General features: G+C 39.8%; 1 protein-coding gene across 2 annotated transcripts in view; it reads right to left on the bottom strand.

Moving 5' to 3' along the window:
• LOC127456114 (equilibrative nucleoside transporter 2-like) overlaps window positions 1–21,435 on the bottom strand; it is a 48,022-nt gene that overhangs the window by 5,097 nt on the left and 21,490 nt on the right. Inside the window, exons 6-11 of one of the 2 annotated variants that reach the window (XM_051724452.1) lie at window positions 15,524–15,658; window positions 15,263–15,360; window positions 14,747–14,825; window positions 7,682–7,860; window positions 6,518–6,620; window positions 1,172–1,257 (exon numbers count right to left, since the gene is read on the bottom strand). In XM_051724452.1, the coding sequence (XP_051580412.1) occupies window positions 1,172–1,257; window positions 6,518–6,620; window positions 7,682–7,860; window positions 14,747–14,825; window positions 15,263–15,360; window positions 15,524–15,658 (680 nt within the window). The remainder of the gene's footprint in view (window positions 1–1,171; window positions 1,258–6,517; window positions 6,621–7,681; window positions 7,861–14,746; window positions 14,826–15,262; window positions 15,361–15,523; window positions 15,659–21,435) is intronic. The other variant, XM_051724461.1, reaches the window with a different exon arrangement.

Below are 21,435 nucleotides of genomic sequence, written 5' to 3'. Positions count from 1 at the left end.
AAACGGGTGCAGTGACTTTGGTTTTCAAAAAACACAATGGACCAACACCAGCAGATGACATTGCACCCCAAATCATCACAGACTGTGGAAACTTAACACTGGACTTCAAGCAACTTGGGCTATGAGCTTCTCCACCCTTCCTCCAGACTCTAGGACCTTGGTTTCCAAATGAAATACAAAACTTGCTCTCATCTGAAAAGAGGACTTTGGACCACTGGGCAACAGTCCAGTTCTTCTTCTCCTTAGCCCAGGTAAGACGCCTCTGACGTTGTCTGTGGTTCAGGAGTGGCTTAAAAAGAGGAATACGACAACTGTAGCCAAATTCCTTGACATGTCTGTGTGTGGTGGCTCTTGATGCCTTGACCCCAGCCTCAGTCCATTCCTTGTGAAGTTCACCCAAATTCTTGATCGATTTTGCTGGACAATCATAAGGCTGCAGTTCTCTCGGTTGGTTGTGCATCTTTTTCTTCAACACTTTTTCCTTCCACTCAACTTTCTGTTAACATGCTTGGATACAGCACTCTGTGAACAGCCAGCTTCTTTGGCAATGAATGTTTGTGGCTTACCCTCCTTGTGAAGGGTGTCAATGATTGTCTTCTGGACAACTGTCAGATCAGCAGTCTTCCCCATGATTGTGTAGCCTAGTGAACCAAACTGAGAGACCATTTTGAAGGCTCAGGAAACCTTTGCAGGTGTTTTGAGTTGATTAGCGGATTGGCATGTCACCATATTCTAATTTTTTGAGATAGTGAATTGGTGGGTTTTTGTTAAATGTGAGCCAAAATCATCACAATTAAAAGAACCAAAGACTTAAACTACTTCAGTCTGTGTGTATTGAATTTATTTAATACACGAGTTTCACAATTTGAGTTGAATTACTGAAATAAATGAACTTTTCCATGACATTCTAATTTATTGAGATGCACCTGTATTTCCTATTGACACACTAAAGTAGCAGATATAAATAACCATCTTAACCAAATGCCTATGTGAAACATCTTAAGACTTTTGCACAGTACTGTATATACTGTATGTACAATTAAAGGCAAACTTCATTGAAACAAATATTTGCACTGAATAGTTTTGTTTTGAATTGTCAGTGCGCTCATTTAGGGATGAATTAAAGAAATAATGAATTGATAAAATAGAGAAAGTTACACAATTCACTCACCCACTGAACTAGTGATGTAACAGTTCTGCCAATCCAATCCATAAAATTAAAGATGAGAAAACAGCAAACAGGGATAAAGTACCTTTCTGAGAGACAGAAAGAGGGGGAAAATATTGTGATATATGTTCATACGTCCAACAGTGTCAATCATACAAGCACATGCAAGATTTAAGCAAGAGTCTGTATTATCTCCCATTTTTAATAGTTTCTCAAACCATTAAACATATCAGTAGTACAGTGTCTGGATGGCAATATGCATATGGAAATGATATGCAGATAAGGTTATGCATTGTAAAAACAGGTGTTGTGTGCTCCATATATGTTATTTCCGGCACAAGATGAGGTGGGGAATAAAGTATGGGCTTGTACCCACAATCTTCCGTTAAGTGGGATTTATAAAGTGAACTATGTGCAGGTTCTGGCACATGTAAAGATTTAGAAGTCTGAAAACCTTTGTGCATGTGCAAAATCTGTCTTTTGTGCATGCAAACACTTTAGGATGAAATATATGTCAAGTTTTATATGAGGCCCCAGGTGATTATTAATAAATAACTTGTATATCCTATGTCAACATTAATCTCACTTATTTTAATTAATTATTATTATGTACAGTGCATCCGGAAAGTATTCACAGCGCTTCACTTTTTCCACATTGTGATGCTGCCACCACCATGCTTCACTGTAGGGATGGTATTGGCCAGGTGATGAGCGGTGCCTGGTTTCCTCCAGACATGACGCTTGCCATTCAGGCCAAAGAGTTCAATCTTTGTTTCTCATGGTCTGAGAGTCCTTCAGGTGCCTTTTGGCAAACTCCAGGCGGGCTGTCATGTGCCTTTTACTGAGGAGTGGCTTCCGACTGGCCACTCTACCATACAGGCCTGATTGGTGGAGTGCTGCAGAGATGGTTGTTCTTCTGGAAGGTTCTCCTCTCTCCACAGAGAAATGCTGGAGCTTTGTCAGAGTGACCATCGGGTTCTTGGTCACCTCCCTGACTAAGGCCCTTCTCCCCCGATCGCTCAGTTTGGCCGGGCGGCCAGCTCAAGGAAGAGTCCTGGTGGTTCCAAACTTCTTCCATTTACAGATGATGGAGGCCACTGTGCTCATTGGGACCTTCAATGCTGCAGAAATATTTCTGCACCCTTCCCCTGATTGTGCCTCAATACAATCCTGACTTGGAGGTCTACAGACAATTCCTTGGACTTCATGGCTTGGTTTGTGCTCTGACATGCACTGTTAACTGTGGGACCTTATATAGACAGGTGTGTGCCTTTCCAAATCATGTCCAATCAACTGAATTTACCACAGGTGGACTCCAATCAAGTTGTAGAAACATCTCAAGGATGATCAGTGGAAACAGGATGCACCTGAGCTCAATTTTGAGTGTCATGGCAAAGGCTGTGAAAACTTATGTACATGTGATTTTTTCGTTTTTTATTTTTAATAAATTTGCAAAGATTTCAAACAAACTTCTTTCAGATTGTCATTATGGGGTATTGTTTGTAGTAAATAATAAATTTAATCCATTTTGGAATAAGGCTGTAACATAACAAAATGTGGAAAAAGTGAAGCGCTGTGAATACTTTCCGGATGCACTGTAGTCAACATATGTAGGCAAGCTGCATCGTTCCCAACATAGTTCAGAATTTTGGTGTTTCCCCGAACTGTAGTTCCAACGAACATTCGCAAAAAGCATCGCAAAGTTGTGTGGTTAGAAGCATAGTTCCCTGTTAGTTTGCTGTCTGGACATCATTTCACTTTGCAAAGGCAAATTAGTAGGACAAAATCTTTATTCCATATATATTTTTATATCGAACAAAACTTTGACCATGTTTACATGGCACTTACAAAAATGGCTTATTCCAGTTTTTGGCAGAAAGCACCGTTCTAAAACGTCATTTAAGATGTGGATGCAGCTGTTTAAGGGATTAAAGGCTGTTAAGAGAAAGCGCTTTAACACACGGCTTATGTGCCCATGTTAACGCATAAGTGCCGTTCTTGTACGGAATGTTTTTGAAGAGTGCGCATATACTTAACTGCGTCGGGGGAACCCCAAAGTCTGATGCAAAGGGAAACTTACAAAGGGAAACACTATTGCAGCCCAATGTATCTGTCGCATTTACATAGTGCAAGCAGCTTTCGTGTCTTCAGCAGCATTCACGCATTAAACAGCTTTCTGGACTACGTGTAAATGAGCTATTATGTATATATTTGATATCCGCATAAGTTATTACTCCACCCCCTGCGTAAGGTCATTAACGACAGCTTTATACTGTTGAACCAACATGGTTCGAACGATGGATGTGTGACATAGTTTCTATAGTTTCTGGAAACAGTCGTCACTAGCTAGTTAATATCTCCAACGATGCATCATACTATGGTGTTTAAGAAGTGAGTTATGTAGTTGTACAGGAAATGCACCCCAGCATAGCATGTGCTGATCACCAAGAGACCTTTTCTCCTCTAAGATGAACCCTTTTCTACTAACTAGGGCGGTCAATCGATAATTGTTTTTTTACATGATACGCTAATTAATTAATAGAATTAATCACATAAACATTTGCTGAGAAATGCCCTCAAATAACAATAATTAAATAATTATAAATACTTAAATTTAAATAATGATATATACACACACACACACACATACATACATACAAACATACAAACAATTATAAATATAATAATTCAGATAATTAAAATGCATTACATTTCATTGATTTGACCTTTCAAAAAGTTGCTTTAGAAGGTGATGCATCATTTCCATATTATTGAACAAAAGCCTATCATTGGCCTACAGTTCACCATCAATCTGTCAGAGATAGATTTATTATAAGGGCTTTTCTAAGGATGCATCAATGTACACGTAATTGAAGCATCTCACTTTGGTTGCATCCAGGGGTGGTTCTAGACCATTTCGACTGGGGGGCTAGGGTGGGGCCGGGTGTGCTTGCAGGGGGGCAACTGTATTATACCTTAAATGTCCCCTGTACACATATAAAAATGTGTTTTGCTGTTTTAATATTTGCATACATGTAATTTTTTTAAAGACAACCAAAGATTCACTAAATTTGAGTAAAAACTGTAAAACTTTTATTTTTAAATATAAAAACAAACAGGCTCATGACAAATGTTTCAATTAGTCAATACACCCTAACATTCTGGTTTTACCCACAAACTTTAAGCCATGCTGCCATGCTGTTCTTTAGAATGACTGTAAAATGAATGATAGGCTACATCAAGATTTTAGGTTAGAATTTAATCAGTAGGCTATAATCAGCATGTACAGATATTGTAAATGGTCACTATTTCTTTTAAGATTCTTTAACAATTTTTAAATTTCATTTTAAATGGTCCAGTGAAACAAGTGAATTTTTAATGCATGTATCTATCTCAATTACTATGAGTTTAAAAAAGTTGCATACATCATAATTATAAGTGACCAATAAGATGCCTTTAATGTGTTTTTTTTTCTTATCATTATGTCTGTCAGTTTCTATGCAAATTCCTAATTGAGTGCGCTTGTTGTGCGCCTCTTCTTAGAGAATGCTGTTGCTAATATTAAGCTCAATTCTCTGTTACTGAGCACACATGTGCCTCTTCCATGTGATTGGTGCATCGCACGTTAAGTATTTGATTGATAAATGGTGTTCATATAGAGGACGTAGTGTTTGTAATCTTGCCTGTAAGCTATTTCGTGCTTCTCTTGCATTTCTTTTGCAAAAGATGCAGCAGGATCAACTCTTCAGATTTGTTCTCTCTCTCCCGGTTAGTTGTATGTTTGCTTTTTATTCTTGCGCCTGCACCCAACAGTAGCCTACTAATATTAATCTGTAAATATTGTTAGGTTGAAGTGCATTGATGTGGTGAGCTTAGTGTATGGTAAGAGCCTTTCTCACTAAAGGCAAGTCATTTATATTTGGGCTTTAGTGGGGTGATTTATAAGGGTTCCAATTTTATGTTTTTAAGGGTATTCATAATACATTTGCCATTGCAGGTGCAGTGTGCCCCTGTATAACACTAACTGCTGTTTCTTCAGAGTGCTTCATTGTTTGTTTTGCCAAATTTGTTGCACAATGCGTCTCGTTTCTGCATTGTACAGTGCAAAACTTTAAATTAAAGACAGTGGTAAAAAATACCTCGTTATTTTTAATAAGTGTGTACTGTATGTTGTTCCAGAAATGAAAACCCGACAGATACTGTACACATACAAAAAGTATTTTGTAATGAATGCTTGCCAAATAAGAGATCTATAACGAGTTGGGCTCAGGTGCATTCAATAAGGCAGAAAATCAGATCCAGATCAGGTTTCGTGATAATAACGTGGGAAATTGCGCTATAAAAGTAACTTAAATTACGCTTACATTTACACCAGCACATATAATCCTCATTAAGTAGAACTGAAACTGGAGCCGGCAGGTCCTAACGCTGAGCTTCTACCTTATCTCCAGAAGTTGTTGGCTCGTTATTCGTTTGACATTCGGTTTCTCCTACTCGCGCTCTCTGGCGCAGACAATTTTACAACGATATCATTAGCACAATTAGGTTAAAGAATATATGACTATATCATACAGGCATAAAACACTGAACTCAAATGGTCAACGCTTGTTGTAGCTGAATTATGCCTAAAAATGGTCCAATCGGCTTTCATTAAAAATTCCACCCACAGCACTAAAACATCGGAGGTGTTCAAGTGTAAATTATGCAGACAATTTTCAATCTTTAGATACAAACTGTCATTTTATTTTTATTTTTTTTAAGAAGTGTTTAAGGCAGAACATGCAAGGCAGCTGCATTGAACACTTGGCCACCAGTGACGTTTTAGCACAATGTGTGGACTTTTCAGACGATCTCTTATGAACCATAAGCGAATATTTAATAAATATTGAACTTTAATTAAACTTCTCCCGCTACATATTATTATGTAGTCATAATGCATTGATGTTTTGTTTAAATATAATTTGTTTGGTCTATTTATTATGATGTGGGGTCACTGAACTTTCATTGGGATGGAAAATGAGAATACCACTCTTTGCATTCTACCATTCCAATTTAGGGGGGCCACTGGCCAGGTCTATTGACACAGGGCCACTGAACCCCCCAAGAACCACCCCTGGTTGCATAGTCAAAAAACAGCGTTTTAGGTTGCTGTGTCAAGTTAAACATAGTTTGAAACCTAGAAAAACATGTCTCAAGACCCTTGCATTTGGAACTGCGCTCCATCTAGCCATGTTTAAACGCAAGAACACATTCTCATCTTGTGTTGTTGCTAGTGTCAAGCAAGCCTGAAGTTTACCATACTGTATATCCGTATTTAGATGTGTGTGACTGTGTTCATGTGGTTCATACCCCATTTGCCTTCATAAACAGTCTTCACATCCACAGTAACAGCAGGAAAAACTGACAGTGTTACTGTGAATACAAATGTAACACAAAACGCCATAACCCAGATCTACACAGAGAGACAGAGAAAGACAGAGAGAGAGAGAAGGAATGGTTGAGAACTGAAGACTATTAGCCACAAATAGAACTGCACACATGCCATTATTCTCAACTGAAAACAAGGCTGTGTGGGAAAGACAAAAGAGATTTTGGACATTAAGATGCCCAAATAGACTGTACAATCCATGATTTACAGAGTTTTTTGTTCACTGGATTTGTACATATTTTTAATGTTTTGTCAGCTTGAACTATTTAACAGTGCAACCCTCTGAACAGACTTTACGTCTTATGGCTGAAACATACTTCACGCAAGTACGCAAACGCGAATGCTTGGTCAACCCGTGGTCCCGTTGTACATACATTACGTGCGATCTTGCATTGCTCTAGCGGTTAAGAAACCTCAGAGGACAAGAGGGCAATAGATTTTTTTAGGCGTGACCACGAAACCGGTGCTGTGTCCGAAACCAGGAAAATGCTCCCTTTGGAGACTGTATACTGAGGCAGGATGAAAATAAGGTGCTTTTCAAATAGTTCGGAGACCAGTTTCCTTAAGAGTTCCATTCATTCAAAACAGCTGTCAGTTAAGCCAATAACTGATTAGGCAGTATATCAGCTGTCTACGTTTTCAGATGCAGCCCGGATGTGGTAGATGAGTCAATAGTTGAGGAGTGGGGAGAGAGAGACACGGAGAAAAAACAAGTTTGTTTAAATGGACTGGAGACATTTATTTTTAGAAAAGATTCAACTCAAATTGCTGCCCAAGTCCGCCATGACAGTTGCTGATTGAAAGAAGAAAATCCGCTTTAGCAGCCCTTGCGGCAAAGCTGAGAATGCAGCGCGAACTTGCATTGTGTTATGAATTGAGCGCTGACACATTTCACAATGCAACGACGTGTGAAATTGAGCTTGGCGTAGCAAGGTGCATCTGCGTTCACGTACATGCGCAGAGTATGTTTGGGCTTTTACCCTTACAGCCTTGTTTTCAATTATGAAAAATCAAGGTCTACAACATCAAAATAACACAGTCTGTTCATTTAAATTCTTTGATTAAAGGGTGAAGTGGAAGTGCACCTTTTTAAAGACCTCCAGGACTGAGCTCTTCTGTGCAGACACATTCTCTGGCTGCAGCGGGATGAAGGCCTGTTTGCTGCCCTCCTCTTCACTCACACAGTTAATGTCTCCGTTAGGATTTACATTCACCACAGGGCCATTCGAACCGTCGCTTGCTTGCCCAGAGCCTTTCACAGCATCTGCAGGAACATACTGATCTTTACACAAGGCCTTCATCACTGTTTAGCATGGGAATTCTGGGCCTTCTCACTTCACATGCCCTGGACACCTTAGAGTGAATGTTCCAGGTTCAGTACAAGTTAAGCTATATTTTTGAGACGGTGTGTATTTAAATGTTTATGCACTGGCCCCATTCACTTCCACTGTAAGTACCTCGGGTTTTTTTTTTTTTTTTAGAAACGAGGATAAGCAGAAATCATTTTTTTTTGTGGTAATCAACATTATGCCACAAATGCCAATTAGGCTTAACTTATATTGAACCAAAACATTCCTTTAAAATACAAGTTTAATCCTTTTATAGTCAATTAATATTCAGGATGAATCTATAGATCAAACCTATTTTAATCAATCTAATTTTATTCATGCCAGCCCTCAGGCTCTCCACAATAACAGTATAATGCTAAAATATAATACAAAACAAAGTCATAAGAGCTAATTCCATATCAATTCCATTGGCAGATTTCAGCAAACACACAAATAAATTGAATGGTAACATTAGTATTTTAAAATTAGCAATTATTATTTCAATATAAACTTAAACACTAAATCTAAACCTGAACTACGAACCAGTGTTTCTCAACTGGTAGGTCCTGACCCAAAAACGGGTTGCAGGTCTGTTTGGACTGGGTCGTGGACAGCAGGGTAAGAACAATGGCATGGTTTTCTGTGTCCCAAGTGAAATTTTGGGCCACTAAAGCAAATTTAATGACATTCTTCTTGCGCTTTATACGCATCAGAAAATTTTATGCGATTGAAGCCTGGTTTTTGCGAGAGTGTGTGGTGCGCGCCATCACAGAACCAATCGCACCAATGATCTGCTCTTGACTACTGTATTTGAATTTTCTAGCTTAAAGTGCTATGAACAGCTAGACAGCCTTGACATTATAAACAGCACAGACAAGGAAAAGAGACAACACTGTGCATGTACCACAATAAAGGTTTTTAAAATTACATACACATCATCACCCTCACTAAATTTATCTTGCTTTTACAATAGTAGCAGTAACAGTTAATTTTGTAGTTATTAACCTATTTAGGTGGAATCTATTGGGCCTAATTTTTATTACAACTGTGGCAGCTGTAGTAAAAGTTTCTAAATGTGTTTAGGCTACAATTTTTTCATAAAAACCTTTATTTTTTTTATAAAGACCAACTACATTGACCTTACCACAGTAACGAGGATCCATCCATGGTCTTACCTGTGCTTACACAGTATGACATTGCATAGTAAATATAAGGGCAAGTACACGAAGTCTGGACCTAGATGACTTGTGGAAAATTATGGAAAGGTTTTCCTCGTATGCAAAATATATTTAGTTAAACTGGATAATAAATATAATAGGCTCATATAAATATAATGGCACATCAACTTTTAAAAGGGGTCGAGAAAACTTCCTGTATCTTTTGTTGTTGACATCAATAACAAAAGTAAATGCCACTTGATGCAAGCCCTTATACTTAAACTATAAAACTAGAAAAAGAAAAATGACACCCAGGCTACTTTACATCCAGGTTAAGATTTTTTACTGTGTTGGGTCGCCACAAGATGTCCAATGTAAAATCTGGGACCCAAAGCAAAACCAGCTGAGAACCACTGGGCTATATAAACTAGGCTATACACTAATGAGCCAAAATATTACGACCATCTGCCTTATATGCTGTTGGTCCAACGCGTGCCACCAAAACAGTGCTGACCTGCTGAGGCATGGGCTCTACAAAACCCCAGGTGTCCTGTGGTATCTGGCACCAAGACATTAGCAGCAGATTCATCAAGTCCTGTAAGTTGCGAGGTGGAGCCGCCGTGGATCGGACTTGGTCCAGCACATCCCACAGATGCTCATTCGGATTGAGATCTGGGGTATTTGGAGGCCATGGCAACACCTTGAACACTTCATCATGTTCCTCAAACCATTCCCGAACAATGTGTTCAGCGTGGCGGGACACATTATCCTGCTGAAAGAGGCCACTGCCATCAGGGAATGAAGGGGTGTACCTGGTCTGCAATGATGATTAGGTAGGTGGCATGTGTCAAATTGACATCCTAATGAATGGCAGGACCCAGGGTATCCCAGCAGAACATTGCCCAGAGCATCACACTCCCTCCACCAGCTTGTCATCTTCCCACAGTGCATCCTGGTGCCATCATTTCCCCAGGTAAACGGCGCACACGTACACGGCCATCCACGTGACTGAAAAGAAAACGGGACTCATCGGACCAGGTGACCTTCTTCCACTGCTCCAAGGTCCCGTTCCCATCATGGGCACTCTGACCAGTCTGCAGCTACGCAGCCCCATACGCAGCAGAGTGCGAACCACTGTGTGTTGTGACACATTCCTCTGTGCTGATGGGGGTGTGGTCGTGTGTCTGTCTGCAGGAGAGAGTGGTGTGGCTCATTATGCTGGTTGACATGATTTCTAACAGCTGTTTCTGATTACAGTGATAGCGGAGAGACTCCTTAAAACAGCTGAACACGCCAGGAAAGGGAGAGAGAGAGAACGAGTGTGCAGCATTGGCATCTGTGTATATTGAGTGTTTGATCCATTGAGTATTTTTTTGGGAGTGAATCATTGACTGAGTGAAAAGCCACCAAAGCTGTACACCAAAGGAAGTGGAGAATAAAAATCTGACCGTCACTGCTCCCCGTTTCTTCATTTCCACACACAAACCCTGACGTGGAGTCATACCATCATTAAAAGTTTCTGTGACTTGTGCCACAGTAGACCTTGTCGGTTCGGACCAGACGGGATAGCCTTCAGACGGGTTGCCCTCACGCACTGATGAGCCTTGGGTGCCCTACATACTGTCGCCAGTTTGTGGTTTGTCCCTCCTCGGACCACTGTCGATAGGTACTCACCACTTGCCATTTCAGAGATGCTCTGAATCAGTCGTCTGGCCACAACAATTTGACTTGTCAAAGTCGCTCAGGTCTTTACTCCTGCCCATTTCTCCTGCATTCGTTTACCCATATATACCCAATATAATCTACCTAGAACTTTACATGTGGCCTTTTTAGGAGATGATCAACATTATTAGCTTCACCTGTGAGTGTACATAATGTTTTGGCTCATCTGTGTATTCTGAAAATGAGAAAATATAATATTTATTAGCATTTATCTGAAAATCCTATTACATCTATTCTTTTATTTATTTATGGTTGTTATTTGTATGTTTTTTAGTGTTATTAATATTATTTTTTCATCTCTGTCATCTTAACTTTTATGTTCTAGTCTCTATTTATATTCTGGTCATTATCTGGTCTTTTTTCTCTCAACTTCTTTTTATTTTTTTATGCAGAATTACAATTTTGCTTGACTCAATTTCACTTACTCATGTGCTCATATGGCCCATAGCAAATTAAAGACAAAGTTTAGTGATGTTTGTTAGTTCATTGGACATGTTCAGCATGTTATATGTTAACCAGAGTTGGGCGAACTTGCTGACGCAGTGTAGTGTAACAACTTTTTAAATGGTGTATATATCCAAGCAAGCAAAAAAAGTTGACTTTGGAAAAAAAGGGAGCAAGGAAATCTGACCTTATGTACAAAGAAGTTAACATGGTCACAATTTTGCTTACAGTTGATTAGTCACCTAGAAATAGTGCAAAATCTTCAATATGTCTTCATTTTACATCATAATGTAAAATCCTAAGCACCCTCACATTTTTCAAAATCCTAAAACTACAAGTTTTTATTATTACACAAGTAGTTTGAGAGTGTATGGAGACCGACTTAGTTGCATCATGGTAGTGGCCGGTAGTGGGCAGAACCTTTTTGGCACGATTCTCTGATTGGTGGATTGTTTCCCTTCAGGATCAAACAGTGCATTTCTACACCAGAATTTGTAAATGAAGGTGAAATATAACGTAAACTGATAGCTTCAACAGAACCATACACAATCGATGAACAACCTCGTAACTCACAGTAGGTCTGTCTTTAAAGTTTTAGAAGTTATCATTAAAAATAAATTCCCCAATGGGAAAAATTTATGGGATTTTTAATTACAGAACCAGACTCATTTTGTCCTATAACAACCGCACATCCAGGTATAAAGTGATATTTCACCGGTTATTTGGACTACTTTACTGGAGCTACTTATATGTTTCATGTACAGTGGCAAGAAAATGTATGTGAACCCTTTGGAATTACCTGCATTTATGTATAAATTCGATTTTCTTCAAAGTTAAAATACTGAACAAGCACGATCTGTTTTATTAACACACAAATTGTTGTATTGTTCTGGTACATACTGAATACATCTTTCAAACATTTACAGTGTAAGTTGGAAAAAGCATGTAAACCCCTATTCTAATGACATCAACAAAAGCTAATTAGAGTTTGCTGACGTGCTGACGTGGACCATGCCACCCAAACAAACAAAAAAAAAAAAAAAAAAAGAGATCTCAGTAGACCTACAATCAAGTATTGTTGATTTGCATAAAGCTGGAAAGAATTACAAAGTTATCTCGAAGAGCTTAGATATTCTTCCGTCCACAGTTAGTCAAACTATCTATAAATGGAGACAATCTAGTACTGTGGCTACTCTCCCTAGAAGTGGCCATCCAGCTCAATGTGCTCAATGAGGAAAAAAAAAAACCTAGTGTGACAGCTAAAGGCTTGACGCCGGGTACACACATCCTCCGTGAGCATGGCATGAGCGTGGTGTGAGCGTGGCGGTCACGCTGGACGTTCACATTGGCCGCGTCTCTTCCGCGAGAAACAACAGCGCCTCTGCGCAGAAAAAGTTATCTATGGGCTACTACGCCAAGGATTTTCTTTAATAAGGTCGAAATAAGCTGATGTTATTGCTGCTTCAATGACAACAGTGGGCAGTCATGTGCATTTCATCTTTATCAGCACACTTGGTTGTGATTGGTTAATATAGTGTACACATATATATTCAGAATGGTAAAAGGTCCAGCAGTTTATTTATTCTTTCCATTATTAAGTTATTTTATTAAGTTTAATTGCATGCAGACATATAAATTGTAGTGTACTATGGGTTAGTTTTGAATAATTTTGATTTGCTTTTGTGTCTCTTCAATAATCTCCTGATTATTTTAGTGTTGTACTGCACCCAGAGCTGCTGAGCTCAGCGTGAGCCGCACAGCAAAAAATAGGCTCAATGCCAAAACTATCCGCTCACTGCCGCGTCTGGGACGCGTCACCTTGTGACTCACGCTTGCAGTGTAAATGGTGTAATTTGTTAATATGGGTGCCGAAACAAAAACGCACAGCTCATGCTCCACTTACGGAGGATGTATAAACTTGGTGTGAAGGAATCATTGGAACTGGTTAACATCTCTGTTCATGAGTCTACTATACTGAAAACATTAAACAGGCGTGGTTTCCATGGCAGGATACCACGAAGGAAGCCGCTGCTTTTCAACCAAAACGTTGCTGCACACCTTAAGTTTGTCAAAGACCACCCTGACACTCCACAACACTACTGGGAAAATGTTTTGTGGACTGATAAAACTAAGGTTGAATTGTTTGGGAAGAACATGCAGCACTATGAATGGCATAAAAAGCGCACTGCATACCAACAGGAAAACATCATCCCAACGGAGAAGTACGGTGGAGGGAACATAATGATTTAGGGCTGCTTTGCTACCTTAGGGCCCGGACCACTTGCCATCATCGATGGAAAAATTAATTCCCAAATTAATCAAGATATCCAACAGGATAATGTCAGGGTGGCCAGCTGAAGCTCAGTAGACGTTGAGAGACGCAGCAGGACAATGACCCTAAACATTGAAGTAAATCCACTTCAGAATGGCTTCAAAAAAGAAAATCCACCTTTTGGAGTGGCCCAGTCAGAGCCCTGAGCCCAGTAGAGATGCTGTGGAATGACCTGAAGAGAGCCATTCACACCAAATATCCTAAGAATATGGCTGAGCTGAAGCAGTCCTGTAAGGAAGAATGGTCCAAAATTCCTTCTGAACGTTGTGCAGGTCTAATTTCCAAAGCTACCGGAAATACTTGGCTGAGGTTACTGCTGCCAAAGGAGGACTGACCAGTTATTAAATCAAAGGGTTTGTTTACTTTTTCCACAGCACTGTGAATATTTAATGGGATGTCTAATAAAGACATGAAAGATTACAATTGTTTGTGTGTTGTTAGTCCAAGTACATTGTGTTTGTTTATACTTGTGACTTTGATGAAGAGGAGATTTTAAGACCAATTAATGCAGAAAACTAATTTCAAAGGGTTCACATACTTTTTCTTGCCACTGTGTCACTCCGCTGTTTCTTTCTCACAACAACACACAAAAATAGCCAATTGGCAATGGTTAACCACGACTAAAAATGGAGGACTTTATGTGGAACAGAAAACTTTTCAGCATTGGATAGAAGCGTACAACTCTCCAGGTAGAACTCAAAAATGAAAACTAACTCTGAAGAACCAACAACTTCGACATGAAGAGCTTAATGAGACTATACTTAAAACAGAGGTTGTCAGCTACAAAAGTAACACAAAAAGGAGCCCATTATGGGCTATGACGGTTCTTAAAGACTGGATAATTGGCAGAAGACCTCAATAAGGTACAACGGTCATTTTTTATGCATCTGTTCTGAATGCCATTGGTCAATCATTTCCAACTGCCAAATAATAAGACCATTAGGGCTAGTATCATCAGACGTTTCTTAAAAATTCATGAAAAAAACAAAATGCAAAACTGCATCAACTTGTGCTGTTGTAGTTTATTTTGTGGTAACGACTGGCTCAGTACACATTATGCCTTTTAAATACTGCATTTTTATGTATATACTGTACATACGTATATACAGCATGCAAAAATATACATGGATGGAGGTATACAGGAACGAAAGGGTCAATGAGTTTTACCTGTAGGCAGCAGCTGGCTGAATGTCTCAAGCTCGTAGCTCTTGCTTTTACACTTGTCCAGGTAAAAGCGAGCAAACTCCTGCACACGCACACAAAGAAAAGTCATATTATTAGCTTACTGTGGAACTGCACAGATCTGACTAGATTATTTGAACACACACACACATTTACTATGCAATCTAAATGATGAAATACTAAAGACTTCTATTGTTTTTATAAAAAACTAATTATACAGACTAAAGACCATATTAACTCAAACTATTTGTATTTTCAGACTTTGAAAAAAAAAAAAATATGAATTGTTTTGAGGACGCCCCTTAACTCACTTCTGGGGGCAATTTTGACAACTTGTATACTCTGTCAAATAGGAGTGACAATGCCAAAACATTAGAGGTAGTCTTCCATAATTTGAAGGTGAATATTATTGTACTGTATCTAACTTTTTTAATTAATTTACTTTGTATGAAAAAGGGGGAAAGCCTCTATAGGGAAATACACAAACACTCACAAACTCACCAGTTTGGGTAGCAGCATGTAACACATGATTGTGAAAAGGGTCACGACACATGGAGTGATGAAATAACCGAGAGCTGCCGTTTCACTATCAGCTTCACCTGTTACACACACACACGCACCAGTCAGAGCAAATCAGTACAGAAAAGTGGCAAATGTTCCTCAGATCAGTAAGTTTATTTAGCAACAGTAAATCTTTGTTCAATATAAAATGATCAAAATCCCTGCAAAATAACCACAACTAGCAATATGTTAGTGGCTCACTTGCTAAGGCGGAAATCATGGCAAAAGCAGCAAATGTCCCTGCGAGTCCCTGTCCACTCATAAACACAGCGCTGTACTTCTGTGGCAACAAACCCACCAAACCAAACAGACTTCCCTGTAACACAGCCACGAATGCTGCCAAGAGAGAGAGAAAGAGAGAGAGAGAGTGTTACAATTATCAAAAGCCAACAAAAAACACTTAAGCGCACAACATATAAGGGACTGTGCCACAAAGCTTTAAAGTGTTCAATACAATTTATGCACAATCTACATCATGTGACAATGTTAATTACACTAAATCAAAAAATTATTTGATTCATCCCTTTTTTATAAAAAAAAAAGAAAAAAAAAAGTGTGAAAAATCTGTGTTACAGTGGGGAACTTACAATGTTAATGAATGGGGCCAGTCAGAATCAGAATGAGCTTTATTGCCAAGTATGCTTACACATACAAGGAATTTGTCTTAGTGACAGGAGCTTCCAGTACACAACAATACAAAACAACAACAAGACATAGATAATAATAAAAAATAATTAAAAATTGAATAAAAAAATAAATATTGAAAAGAAAATGAAGTATATATAGAATAAACAATAGATATACAGTGCATCCAGAAAGTATTCACAGCGCTTCACTTTTTCCACATTTTGTTATGTTACAGCCTTATTCCAAAATGGATTAAATTTATTATTTACTACAAACAATACCCCATAATGACAATCTGAAAGAAGTTTGTTTGAAATCTTTGCAAATTTATTAAAAATAAAAAACGAAAAAAATCACATGTACATAAGTTTTCACAGCCTTTGCCATGACACTCAAAATTGAGCTCAGGTGCATCCTGTTTCCACTGATCATCCTTGAGAAGTTTCTACAACTTGATTGGAGTCCACCTGTGGTAAATTTAGTTGATTGGACATGATTTGGAAAGGCACACACCTGTCTATATAAGGTCCCACAGTTAACAGTGCATGTCAGAGCACAAACCAAGCCATGAAGTCCAAGGAATTGTCTGTAGACCTCCGAGACAGGATTGTATCGAGGCACAGATCTGGGGAAGGGTACAGAAAAATGTCTGCAGCACTGAAGGTCCCAATGAGCACAGTGGCCTCCATCATCCGTAAATGGAAGAAGTTTGGAACCACCAGGAATCTTCCTTGAGCTGGCCACCTGGCCAAACTGAGTGATCGGGGGAGAAGGGCCTTAGTCAGGGAGGTGACCAAGAACCCGATGGTCACTCTGACAGAGCTCCAGCATTTCTCTGTGGAGAGAGGAGAACCTTCCAGAAGAACAACCATCTCTGCAGCACTCCACCAATCAGGCCTGTATGGTGGAGTGGCCAGTCAGAAGCCACTCCTCAGTAAAAGGCACATGACAGCCCGCCTGGAGTTTGCCAAAAGGCACCTGAAGGACTCCCAGACCATGAGAAACAAAGATTGAACTCTTTGGCCTGAATGGCAAGCGTCATGTCTGGAGGAAACCAGGCACCGCTCATCACCTGGCCAATACCATCCCTACAGTGAAGCATGGTGGTGGCAGCATCATGCTGTGGGGATGTTTTTCAGCGGCAGGAACTGGGAGACTAGTCAGGATCGAGGGAAAGATGAATGCAGCAATGTACAGAGACATCCTTGATAAAAACCTGCTCCAGAGTGCTCTGGACCTCAGACTGGGGTGAAGGTTCATCTTCCAACAGCACAACGACCCTAAGCACACAGCCAAGATAACAAAGGAGTGGCTCCGGGACAACTCTGTGAATGTCCTTGAGTGGCCCAGCCAGAGCCCAGACTTGAACCCGATTGAACATCTCTGGAGAGATCTGAAAATGGCTGTGCACCAACGCTCCCCATCCAACCTGATGGAGCTTGAGAGGTCCTGCAAAGAAGAATGGGAGAAACTGCCCAAAAATAGCTGTGCCAAGCTTGTAGCATCATACTCAACAAGACTTGAGGCTGTAACTGGTGCCAAAGGTGCTTCAACAAAGTATTGAGCAAAGGCTGTGAATACTTATGTACATGTGATTTTTTTTTTTTCTTTTTTTTTATTTTTTATAAATTTGCAAAGATTTCAAACAAACTTCTTTCACATTGTCATTATGGGGTATTGTTTGTAGAATTTTGAGGAAAATAATGAATTTAATCCATTTTGGAATAAGGCTGTAACATAACACAATGTGGAAAAAGTGAAGTGCTGTGAATACTTTCCGGATGCACTGTGTGTGAATATATATATATATATATATATATATATATATATATATATATATATACACATATACACACACACACACACACACTACTGGTCAAAAGTTTTGAAACACTTGACTGAAATGTTTCTCATGATCTTAAAAATCTTTTGATCTGAAGGCGTATGCTTAAATGTTTGAAATTAGTTTTGTAGACAAAAATATAATTGTGCCAACATAATAAATTATTTCATTATAAAACTAAAATTTAATAAAAAATTAAAAGAAAAAATTGAAATTGATGACTTAATAATAAAGAAAAGCAGTCAATAAGTGCCCAACATAGATGGAAACTCCTTCAATACTGTTTAAAAATCATCCCAGGGTGATACGTCAAGAAGTTGGTTGAGAAAATGTCAAAACTACATGTCTGCAACTTCTAGGCAAAGGGTGACTACTTTGAAGATGCTAAAACATAAATCAAAACTGTGTAATTTTTAATTTTGTTTAGTCACAACATGATTCCCATAGTTCCATTTATGTTATTCCATAGTTTTGATGAATTTACTATTATTCTAAAATGTGAAGAAATAAAATTATAATAAAGAATGAGTGTTTCAAAACTTTTGACCGGTAGTCTGTCTGTGTATATACATGTGTGTGTGTGTGTATATATATATATATATATATATATATATATATATATATATATATATATATATATATATACACACACACACACACACACACACACACACACACACACACACACACGTAGTGCAAGTCTAAATACAAATCGGTTATATACAGTGCAAGGGAATGTAATGGCAGAAGAGGTTGGATAATATAAAAAGACTAAGCTGTGTATTGCACATTAATTACTGCTCAATGGGGCAGTTTTAACTGTTCATGAGAAGGATAGCCCGAGGGAAAAACTGTTCCTGTGCCTGACGTTTCTGGTGCTCAGAGCTCTGAAGCCTCAGCTAGAAGGCAACAATTCAAAAAGGTAGTGGGCTGGGTGAGTGGGGTCCAGAGTGATTTTTCCAGCCTTTTTCCTCATCCTGGAAGTGTATAGTTCTTGAAGGGAGGGCAGGGGGCAACCAGTAATCCTCTCAGCAGTCCGAACTGTCCTTTGAAGTCTTCTGATATCCGATTTTGTAGCTGAACCAAACCAGACAGATATTGAAGTGCAGAGGACAGACTCAATGACTGCTGAGTAGAACTGTATCAGCAGCGCCTGTGGCAGGTTGAACTTCCTAAACTGGCGAAGGAAGTACAACCTCTGCTGGGCCTTTTTCACAGTGGAGTCAATGTGGGTCTCCCACTTCAGGTCCTGTGAGATGGTAGTGCCCAGGAACCTGAATGACTTCACTGCTGCCACAGTGCTGTTTAGAATGGTGAGGGGGAACAGCGTTGGGGTGTTCCTCCTAAAGTCCAATCATTTCCACTGTTTTGAACGTGTTCAGCTCAAGGTTGTTTTGACTGCACCAGACAGCCAGCTGTTTAACCTCCCTTCTGTATGCAGACTCATCGTCATCTCGGATGAGGCCGATGACAGTGGTGTCATCTGCAAACTTCAGGAGCTTGACAGAGGGGTCCTTGGCGATGCAGTCGTTGGTGTAGAGAGAGAAGGGTAGTGGGGAGAGCACACATCCCTGGGGGGCACCAGTGCTGACTGTACAGGTGCTGGAAGTGAATTTCCCCTGTCTCACAACCTGCTGCCTGTCCGTCAGAAAGCTAGTAATCCACTGACAGATAGACATGGGAACAGAGAGTTGGTGTAATTTAGTCCAGAGAATAGCTGGGATGATGGTGTCGAAAGCCGAACTGAAGTCCACAAAAAGGATCCTTGCATATGTCCCTGGTCTGTCCAGATGTTGCAGGATATGATGCAATCCCAAGTTGACTGCATAATCCACAGACCTGTTTGCTCGATAAGCAAATTGAAGGGGATCTAGAAAGGGTCCAGTGATGTCCTTCAGGTGGGCCAACACCAGTCTCTCAAATGACTTCATGACCACAGATGTCAGGGCGACAGGTCTGTAGTCATTAAGTCCTGTGATTTTAGGTTTCTTTGGGACAGGAATGATGATTGAGCATTTTAAGTGGCATGGGACTTCACACTGCTCCAGTGATCTATTGAAAATCAGTGTGAAGATGGGGGCCAGCTGGTTAGCACAGGATCTAAGACATGCAGGTGAAATGCCATCTGGGCCTGAAGCTTTCCTTATCTTTTGTTTCCGAAAGGCACGGCACACATCATCTTCACAGATCTTAAGTCCATAAATGTTAAAATGCACATGGTTTCAAAAGTATAGCTACAAGATAAACATTATGCATGTTAGCATGATTTTAGTGTGGTTAAATCGCTTGCTAACCTTATCAGTAGAGGTCGACCGATAGTGGATTTTGCCAATACCGATAACTAAGTTGTTGGGAAAGACCAATAACCGATTAATCGGCCAATAGTTTTTAAAATCGATTTATATAATGTCAAAAACATAACTTTTTTTTTTTTTTAACCATGGTAAAAGGCAAAGAGACCAAAATCCCAGATGCAGTTTTTTGTTCAACCAAAATCCCATTAATAACCAGAAACAAATTAAGATTTGGTGCATAAAGCAGGACTTTTAAGTATAAACAAGCCAGAAACACACCGGGGACTCTTATTTTGAAATTATGAAAAAAAATATTGGCAACTACCGGCATAGATTTTTGCTGATAAAAGGTAGTTCCAAAATGCAACTATCGGCACCGATTAATCTGTAAAACCTGTTTGTGATACACTGGCAGGGGAGGTGATGCCGTGGACATCTACGTCAGCTCTGCGTCGGAGTGACACAAGGGAGGGGGAAGTCCCGACTTCTCTCACCCTTAGAAGGTTTCCCTCTGGAAAAGACGCAAGATGAGCCCCTTAAGCACGCTTTTGAAAGTAGTTGTCAACAACTCCAGCCGGACATCACACTCACATATCCATACTTTTCAGTGATAAATGATCAGTTGTATCAAATGATGCATGACACTCAAACAAAGGAAAATACAACCCAGTTGTTAGTACCGAAGAGCCGACAGGAAATGTTATTCCAGGTGGCTCATCATAATCCAATGGCAGGACACTTGGGGCAGGGAAAAACACTAAGTCGTCTCATGGCCCGCTTCTGTTGGCCAGGCATTCACGGGGATGTTCGCAGGTGGTGTGCGACATGCCGCAATTGTCAGCTGGTGAATCCGCCGGCCACCCCAAAAGCGCCATTGCGCCTGTTACCGGTTACCTGAATTGGTATGGACCTCATCGGGCCATTAGAATGAACGTCACATGGACATAATTTTGTGTTGGTCCTGGTGGATAACGCAACACAATATCCCAAAACAGTGCCTCTGTGCAGCATCTCAGCACATAGTGTTGCAGAGGCACTCTTCAAAATCATCTCCCGAGTGGGGATACCGAAAGAAATCCTCAATGATCAAGGCACCGCTTTTATGTCCCGTACACTACATGAACTGTATGAATCACTGGGGGGAAAACCGATTCAGACAAGCGTCTACCACCCACAAACGGACAACTTGGTCGAACGGTTTAATCAGACCCTGAAAAATATGATTTGCAAGTTTGTGCATGAAGATGCTCGAAATTGGGATAAGTGGCTCGAACGCATACCCTGTTATTTGCAGTATATGAGGTCCTGCAACCCTCCACGGGGTTTTCCCCGTTTGAATTGTTGTATGG

The sequence above is a fragment of the Myxocyprinus asiaticus genome, chromosome 2 (genome assembly GCF_019703515.2).
Source record: "Myxocyprinus asiaticus isolate MX2 ecotype Aquarium Trade chromosome 2, UBuf_Myxa_2, whole genome shotgun sequence".
NCBI lineage: Eukaryota > Metazoa > Chordata > Actinopteri > Cypriniformes > Catostomidae > Myxocyprinus > Myxocyprinus asiaticus.
This window is presented reverse-complemented; position numbering and strand designations above follow the sequence as displayed.